We start from the raw sequence: 9,321 nt of genomic DNA on the forward strand, positions 1-9,321 counted from the left end.
TAAGTAAAACTTATTTACCACCATCGCTTAAAGATGTACCAGAAAATTTGAAAAAAAATTGAAAAAAAAAAAGAAGAGAAAATACTACCAGTATCAGGGAGTCCACCACTAAACCCCATTTCCGCCTGTAGCTGCACCAGCGAAACCACCACCACTTGAAGTTGTACTAGAAAATCCACCACCGCCTGAAGCTGTAGCAGTAAAACCACCATTGTTTGAAGCTGCAACAATGAAACCACTACCACTTGAAGCCAAACAAGCAAATTCACCACCACCAGAAGTAGCACCAACAAACCTGTGGATGCAAATTTTCGCCTTCTTCTCCTTTGACGAAAATGCATCTGCAAAATAATAACCTAAGATCAAGGCTAAGAGCCTCACGCGCCCACGATGAATGGGGCTTTGGCGGAAGAATCCCCAATGCCAAAGTTAGAATTTGAGAGATAAAGTGTTTAAAGAATTTTAGGGAGAGAATGGCCTCGCATTTTGGTGTGAAGATGGAGCTATATATAGGGGTGTTGCCGACTCTATTTGGAGAAATAATATCTTGCAATTAATTTGGTAATTAATCCCAATTTGAAAAGAATAATTGGGAGTTACCTTGTGGATGAGGATTTGATGAGGAGTGATGAGAGGGTTTTGAATAAATATTATTTTGATCACTTTTGACTCTTCCTTGATTGAGCCGTTATTGTCTGTTGCATGCGCGTAGGAATCCCGGTGTGCCTTGAGGGTAATTTTGTCTTTTTATCCCTAAAGTACACGTGTCGCCTCCATAATTTGCTTGATTATTTTTAGCTCCACAAATGCCCCCACACATGCTGGGCTGCTCGCAGGAAAGGGCAATAGGTGTAAAGATCTCCAACTTTGATGCAGATTCCCACTTGAACTTGGAATTAGATTTTTCTAGCAAAAGGGAATACATTGCCTCCAAAGCCTATTTAAGCCTACCTTAAGCAAATGATTAAATCAACTTTGGAGGGCAATTAGTTATCCCTACAAGAAAGAGAGAAAGCTAGAGGATATTTGTTCCCCCTCCTCTAGCACTCTTCTTTGCTTGCTCGTGCAAAGAACCATCTTTCGTTGATTTCTTTATCTTCTCTGTGCTGCACCGATGTAAGAAAAACTTAATTTCCTTTGTTTTCTTCTTGAGTGGTGCTGCTACGGGGCAGTCATCGGGGTGGTATGGCACATTGGCTGGCAGAGTCCAGGAGTCGGCTTGGAATAGGTCGAAGATGTGGTGTGACGGGGGCCACAACTTATGCTGCTCATCTTGACTGAAGCCAAAGGCTGGCTCAACATGGGCTGAGGAAATGGCGTGGCATATGCCATGGTTTGGGCTACCACGTCTGGGTTGCTTGCCAAAAATGAGGAAACTGCTTGAGTTTGATTTTTCAGCTGTCGTAGATGGAGCAATAAAAGATGGAGCTGCCAAGATCAGAGTTGCTGAAAATGAAGTGTCGGATGAGCAAATTGTTGAGTGCAAAGTGGTTGTTACCCCCTGACCATTTGCTGCTTAGCTGGTCTTCAAGTATTCAATCTTTTTTGGGGAATTGGTTACCATTTCGCACTGGAGAGCAATTAGTTTAACCTCTTGCACTGGAGAGTAATTAGTTTAACCTCTTACATTGGAGAGCAGACCCATATGAGTGTCGAGGAATTGGTTTACCTTCTCGCACTGGAGAACAATTAGTTTATCATCTCACACTGGAATGCAATTAGTTTATCCTATTGCACTAGAGAGCAGACCCATATGGGTGTCAAGGAATTAGTTTACCCTTTCGTACTGGGGAACAATTGGTTTATCCTTTCGCACTAGAGAGCAAACCCTTAGGGGTGTTGGGGAATTGGTTTACCATCTCGCACTGGAAAGCATGAAAATCGTTGTTGTAAGCGTATTTGAGGAAAACTAGACTGCTAAACAACTGAAATAATCCTCAGCCTGTAAGGTCTTGTTTAACGATCTGCTTGAGACTTCAAACTGCTTGTGGAACCCGTGTAAAGATGTACGTGGGAAGCGCGGTGAGCTGTTCCCAGACTTTCTTCAAGTATTGTGCCATCATTAGATGTTTCGTCGTGTGCCCTTTTGAGGCTTGATTGGTGATCAGCTGAGAATTTGAATGGATTGCAAGCTTCATCACCACTAAGTTTTTAGTTAGCAGAGGCTGCTAATAAAGCCTTGTCTTCTGCTCCGTCATTTGACACTTTGAAGTTTGGAGTATCATGGGCTTGGTCGGCGCGAGCCACATGGCAAGATTGGCACGGCTAAGAGCCGTGGTGTAAGATCGGCACAATTAGAAGTAACGGTGACATATCAAGGGTTGCCGGGAGCCGTGGAGCAGGTAAGCACAGTTGTGAGCGCAGAGCTGGGGTTGGTTTAGGCCAGGTTGTGCATAGTAGGAGGAATTGGACCACTAGGTCCGTGATGCTCGGCTACTAGACGAGCCATGCCCCCGATTTTTGGTAGTTGGGCTAGTGCATCCTTCTAGTACTCGTTTGCCATCGGCGAGCCATTAGGCTGAGCTACTACGTTTGTCAAAACAGAAGTAATATTTGTATTCGACAATCTATATGGGATAATCCCGTCTGCTTGATCTTATCAATGAAAGGTAACCCGTTTATATTGGTCATGTCTCGTCAGTAGCTTCATTAAAAATCACGCAATCGTACGGTCATCCGTCTCTCTACTTCTTCCTAAATTTGCCTTTGTTGGGGTAGCAGAGCTCTCAGCTGCCCCCAATCATGAACTATTGGTTTAGGCTGGTATTCCATGTGTTCGGCTCATCTATGTTGTGGCTGCAGTGTATGTGGTACATTAAACTTGAGCCAGATTGAGTGACTTTTTTCTCTGTCCGTCTTACTGCCTACTCCGCTGTAAGATGGATGATGCTCTTTGTGGGCCTAGCCGTGAATAAACACTTCACTTGGAAGGTTACTCATGTTGATTATCGGAGTATGGCCTCAATCGTGAATGTATTCTCGTTCGTGGGCCTAATCGAGAGTGCACGCTCTTCCACGCACTATGACGAGAGTATATGCTACCTTAGGGGCCTAGTCGGGAGTGTACATTACCAAAACGTTCGGTTAGTGACTAGTCGAATGGCTACTTGCTGAGACACAGCTGGAAAGGTTCGTCGTTTGTCCTTGTCTTATTTCAGAACACCTCGTCTGGGGCACGCTGTATCTTAGTATGCTAAAAGAGCTGATTCACCAAGGTTGTCTGCTGCACAAGGGCTCTTGTCAACTTTATAACTTATTGAGACAAGTGTCGTTCGACATTTGGGTTGGAAGAGTTCAGACGGCATGCGTCTCTTTGAGTAGTGGAAGTGTAATGGATTATGGGCGTGAGATTTGAGTTGGGATATGTCAAATCTACGGAGAAATGAGGTAAAAATACCGCCGGTTCAATCGTAGGTTCATAAATCTAAAGCCGAGACTGTTGAACTGGCCTTGGGTTAATTGTAATTGCTTGGAAGGCCACAGGAGTGGGCTAAGCCTCAGATTAGATTGCGGGAGACGGTCGGATTGTTGGGTCTAGTCGGGTCGCTAGCGTGGATTGCTCTGTGTACGGTGCGGGTGGGCATTGGGCTTAGGCTTTGCTTGAGAGGGCGCTAAGCTCGGGCTGGCCTTAGGCCCATAAGCGCTGGGCTGTTTCTCCTGCCACAGCTGCTTAGGCTTACGCTGATAAGGTAGTGGCTTGGGTTTGGCTCAGCTGCCCTACAATGTGGGCTGCAGATTGGGGCGTGCGTTAAGTGGATGAGGCTTGGGCCTACGTTATTGGGGTAGCGGCTTAGGCTACTTCTAGCGCCTAGGCTTGTTGCTGCAAAGTGGCGTGGGCCTAGGCTAGTGGCTGCCTCGCTAACCGCTTCTCAACGTGGGTTTGCTGCCATGAAGCTGACCCATTCCCCACTGCTATGGTGGTCCCCGTAGTTGTCATAGTAGTGGTGCTCCTTGGTGGCAAAGTTGCTCCTCTTGCCATTGTATTGAGCCTTGTGGATCTTCATGGTAAGGCTACATCTCGTCCTCCATCATTCGATCTGGATCTTTGAATGTAGGAAGTTCCGTTTGTCGTGGTTTCCAAATTTCCCATCATTGTATTTTTTTCTCACCTCTATTCAAAGAATTAAAAAATTCTAGGAATAAGAAAGTATGAAAAATTTGCGAACGAACGAGAAACGAGAAACTTTGAATTCAAGAGTCTTCTTCGAGCGTATGAATTAAACTCTCAATGAAAGCACCAAATTATGGATGCAAATTTTCGTCTTCTTCTCATTTGATGAAAATGTACTTGCAAAATAATAACACCTAAGATCAAGGCCAAAAGCCTCATGCGCCCACGATGAATAGAGGAGGCTTTGGCCGAAGAATCTTCGATGCCAAAGTTAAAATTTGAGAAAGAAAGTGTTTTAGAGAATTTTAGGGAGAGAATGACCTCGCATTTTGGTGTGAAGATGAGGCTATATATAGGGGTGTAGCCGGCCCTATTTGGAGAAATAAAGACTGGTTACTTATGGTGGTATTTTGTATATAATTGCAAGACATAATATCTTGCAATTAATTTGGTAAATTAATCAATTAATTTGGTAATTACTCCCAATTTGAAAAGAACAATTGGGAGTTATTTTATGGGTGAGGATTTGATGAGGAGTGATGAGAGGGTTTTGAATAAATACCATTTTGATCACCTTTGACTTTTCCTTGATTGAATCGTTATTGTTCGTTGCATGCGAGTGGGAATTTCGATGTGCCTCAAAGGTAATTTTATCTTTTTAACCCTAAAGTACATGTGTCGCCTCCATAATTTTCTTGATTATTTTTTGTTCCACAAAACCTTCCAGCAGCACCACTTAAGAAGCCACCGGAAGGAGTAGTGCTGGCAATGCCACCATTAAAACTACCGGGTGATCCAAAACCAGTACCTAGTACTAGTAGATTGGTACCAAGCTGTCTTAACTATCCAAAAGCACCATCCTAATGCTTGCTACCATTGTCCAACTTGCGTTGGCTGGCCAAACCCACTCGGAATGGGAGCTTGGGCATTACTACCACTGTACCGGTGCCAAAGCCACCAACAAACGCACCTGAATTTGTTAGCTAAGATGATTGGGAATGCCGTAAAGATTCAAAATTAAAAGATGCGGGCTAAAACAACTCTCCACTAGGAGTAGGCCTGGAGAAAAAATAAGTTGGGTTTGTTGCTGCATTGCCAAATGATCCACCAAATGGATTGGGTTTAGGAGCAGTTAGGTTAAAAGCAGAGCCAAGCCCAAACCCACCAATGCTTCCCAAACTAGTTCAGTTGTGCTACTTGAGTTTGGAGTTTCCTCATCCATGTCATTATCCTCTGTATTTTGTACATCCAAGCCATCAGTCCCACCAGTAACACTCTCTGACATTGAAAGTAGATTTGAAATGGATAATGCCTAATAGATAGCTTGCTTGTTGTAGCACCAATGTGGGCAAACTTTCCAGGCTCGCTAGGTATCACAGAAACAGATAATGAGGGAGAAAATGGAAAGTTTAGTTTTTTCTCCATCGTCAATATATATGCCGTTGTTGTGTTTAAAAGCCTATCCTCCACACTTTCTTTTGGTGGAAGTGCAGTCTCTTTATCATATGAATGTAGCATATCATTCTGTTTTTTTTTGCAATGATAGTCTGTGTAGGTACTTTACGAATTGATAGTTCTTGAATAATGTCTGATGGTAAGACAAACTTTTCCTTTATAGGAACTGAATCATACTTCCCAATATCATGTCATTGCAAAATCGTTCTGCTATCATGTTAGTTTCCTTTGTAAAATTTTGCCTGGTTGCATGCAATAATTGGGATGTTGATGGCATTTTGTGTTGTTGCGACCTAATGCCCAATACTAGGGTTTAGGACTCACATCTTTGGATCCGACTCGACGACCACAAGCCCTTAACCTATCATGAGGACCGTCACACCCAAGATCGCCTCAAGGAGCCTGATGCTTGGAACATGGTTTGAGAGGACTTGGTGCCTCAAAATCGAGGACCTAGAGACCTTATTGACGACTTGACTTAGATAGGATCTTTGAGACTCGGACTAAGAAACTTGGTGCTCAAGACCCAACCTAGGGACTCCAAGTCGAGAACTCTAGCAAAATCTTTCAAAGTCTAAGTACTGGTTTGGTACTGAGTTGATTTTATAAAAAGTGGGTACAAAAAAAAAGATGAGCTTAAAAAGGTGTTTGGTAAACACTTAAAAACTTATTTTCATAGTTTTTGGTGAAAAAAAGCTGAAAATGTGAAGCAGCAAAAATGAGTTTATTCTCATAGCATAGTAGAAACAATTTTTTTTCTTTTCAAAACACAACAATATCAAACCAACTCTAAAGGTGTTGGGTTTTGAATTTAGCTATCAAGTTAAATTATTTCTCAGTCTTGAAATCGTCAAAATTGGATTGGATTGTGATTGCAAATTAAATTGGATACATTTTTTTAATCAATCGGGAAATCCTCTAAAAACAAAATGTTGATGAGGGGTAAAGTTCTCTTTTGCACATTTTTATTCACGATTGAACGGTTAAAATTTAACTAAATAAACTTTATTTAAATCTCAGTTTTTTTAAATAATGCACATAAGATAGTTTTTTATTTCAAATTTAACAGGGAAAAATAACGTTTTTTTTTCTCTCCTCTATAGTTTTTTTTTTTTTGTTTTTTTGTTTTTTTGTTTTTTTTTTCTCTCCTCTGTGAGAGCTTTCTCTCCGCTGTGAGAGCCCTCCTCTGTGAGCGTATTTCTCTTCTTGGTGAGAGTCTGATCGAGAAACCTTGAACACATCTCCGTTCCTGTCTTTAATTCATCGACCAACCTTCTGACGCCAGATGCCTTCAACTCCCTCAACAACCCAAAACTTTCTCTCCTGGAGTGACCTTTGTGAGTTCCGCCTCTGTGCGTGTGGTTACAGGTTAGTGTTCGATCTGTGTTATGTGCTTTTCAGGTCAAGCTCTTGGGCTTGGATCTACTGGGTGGAGGGCAACTGAGTCTCTGGAAGCAGGAAGGTTGGTGGAGATAGGGCCTAGGGTGACGGAACGGGATTGGGGCTTTTCAACCTAGGTCGATCTACCCCACGAGGGCTGCAGGGGATGCTGCGATGATTTGAGTGGGGGGTTTGATTCTGTCAATTTGGTGTTGTGGGATCGGTGCGGTCTGGGGCTTCAGCTGTGGTGTTTCTTATATGGGGCGGTGGGCTTCTATCATTCTGGTAGGTAGTAGGGGGTGCTGTAAGGGTTTAGGGTGACGGCAAGGGGGTGGGGCTTCTCAATTTTAGGGTGAGTATCTCATCGAGGAGGACTGGGGTGGTTGGGGTTAATTAATTTAGGGTGACTCTCTCTTCGGGGGGGGGGGGGGGGGGGTGCTGGGGTGGACGCTGTGATTGGGTTGGGGGTTATAAAGTCTGTCAGTCTGGGTTGCGGGGGTTGGGTCTGTGGGTGGAAAGGGGTGGGGTTTCATATTTTAAAAAAGTTCCGTATCGAGGGTGGTGGGGATTGCTGAGGTGATTATATCGGGGGTGATAACTCCGATTCGATTGGGAGGAGTGGTGTAACAGCATTAAGTTTGGTCGATTGGTTGCAGTTATGAGGATACTAACGATGTGTTGACTAATTGGCCGAGTTGAAGAAAGAAATCAGCTGGTAAACTGGGTGGATTATAAGTGTGGTCTGAGGTTGTTAACAGGAAGTAAAGGTTTCTCTACGTCTCAGGCTGGGCGAGTGGGGCAGCGGTGTTTACAGAGTAATGGCGACTAGTGGGGTGGATGAACTGGTGATTCAACTGAACCAAACACTGGAGTTATCAACTATGGAGCAGGGAGTTAAATTGGTTGGGAAAGTCTTTACGCAGAAACCAGTGAACAAATGGGGAGTCAGGAATATTCTTAAAGCGGTTTGGAAAGAGCTGGGTGAGGTGGAAATAAAATGGGTAAGAGAGAATGTCTTCATTATTTCGGTCAAAGATGAAAATGTGGCTTCAAAGATCATTGAGCAGGTCCCCTGGGCAGTGATGAAGAAGGTGTTCTCGATCATGAAATGGCCTCCGGAGCTCGCCTTAGAGGAGCTGGAGTTGAATGCTGTTCCATTTTGGACTCAAATAAGGGGAATTCCACTGGGCTTAGCCTCTGTTGAGAACGTTCAGCGTGTAATCAAAGAGGCTGGGGAATTTATAGCCATGGAGGATCCCGGACACGCTCGTGGATTTGTACGAGTAGGAATTTTAGTTGATACGGAGAAGCCATTATTTAAGGGATGCTGGATTCAAAGGGAGTCAAATAAGGAAACCTGGGTGGAATTTCGGTATGAACGGCTTCAAGATTTCTGCTACAAGTGTGGACGGATTGGGCATATAAATACAGAATGCTCCGCTGAGATGTCTGGAGAAGGGGAGGTGGCGTATGGCGAGTGGATTAAGGCGCCGCCGATAAGAGAGGTGGTGATACCAATGAGAGTGGAGTGTGTGGGCAGGGGGGAACGCCGGCAGGCCGGGGCGGTGCGCGGACCGGGCTTCACGTCTGCACAGAATCAAGGTAAAAAAAAATGGCGTAGAAGAATGCGGGTGGAGGGAGAGGATTCGTCTTCCTGCTCTGAAATGGAAAGCATAAAAACAGTGGGTGAAGGACAATCGGGCGAGGTACAGGGGGGCAATGACACTCTGTCCGCCCAGGGTGATGACCCACTCTGGGGCAGCAAAAGAAGTGGGGAAGCACAGGATTTGGTGCTAACTCAAGCTCCACAGAAGAAACTCAAGGGCCCGGTTACGGAGGAGAACTGCCAAGGTAGGGCGGCAGAGATAGGAAGCAGGTTAAACAACAAGGATGGAGGGCTAACGATGGAAAGCGCGAACCGTACGGCGGAGGAGAATAAGGAAGAAATAAGTGAGAATACTGGAAGACGGGATGTAATGGATGAGGGGTCAGATTTTGATAAAGGTAGGATGGTGACACGGAAGGCGGGCAAGTGGGCTCGGGGCGGTGGCGGCTGGCCTTCAACAGCCGCAGGCCAGCCATGAGTTATATCTTCTGGAACTGTTGTGGGCTAGGGTCGGACACGACAGTCAGGGCTCTCCATGGGCTTATTCGCAAAAAGAGACCCTCTATGATCTTTTTATCGGAGACTAAGATGAAAGATCATAGAATTCTAGGGGTGAGGAGGAGATTGGGTTATGTTTATGGCTTTGATGTTTCGCCAGTTGGAAGTTCTGGAGGATTGAGCTTGTGGTGGGAGGACAATCTGGAGGTTAATATTATCTTTTCGTCCAAGCATATTATTGATGCTGTGATGAGAATTAAAGGGCAAACAC

The 9,321-nt window shown here is 44.4% G+C and overlaps 1 protein-coding gene across 1 annotated transcript; it reads left to right on the top strand.

The window, feature by feature from the left end:
- Nucleotides 1–7,764: 7,764 nt before the first annotated feature.
- LOC125470410 lies at nucleotides 7,765–9,030 on the top strand. The gene has a single exon (XM_048569378.1). It carries the CDS (start codon nucleotides 7,765–7,767, stop codon nucleotides 9,028–9,030), a length of 1,266 nt encoding a protein of 421 aa, XP_048425335.1.
- The last annotated feature ends 291 nt before the right edge of the window (nucleotides 9,031–9,321 follow it).

Source organism: the organism of the source record quoted next, unplaced genomic scaffold (genome assembly GCF_019419815.1).
Source record: "Pyrus x bretschneideri cultivar Hongxiangsu unplaced genomic scaffold, Pyrus_bretschneideri_v1 Contig5, whole genome shotgun sequence".
Lineage (NCBI taxonomy): Eukaryota > Viridiplantae > Streptophyta > Magnoliopsida > Rosales > Rosaceae > Pyrus > Pyrus x bretschneideri.

Coding starts and splice junctions, on each gene's coding strand:
- LOC125470410 (XM_048569378.1), top strand. CDS start 7,765: ATGGCGACTAGTGGGGTGGATGAACTGGTGATTCAACTGAACCAAACA.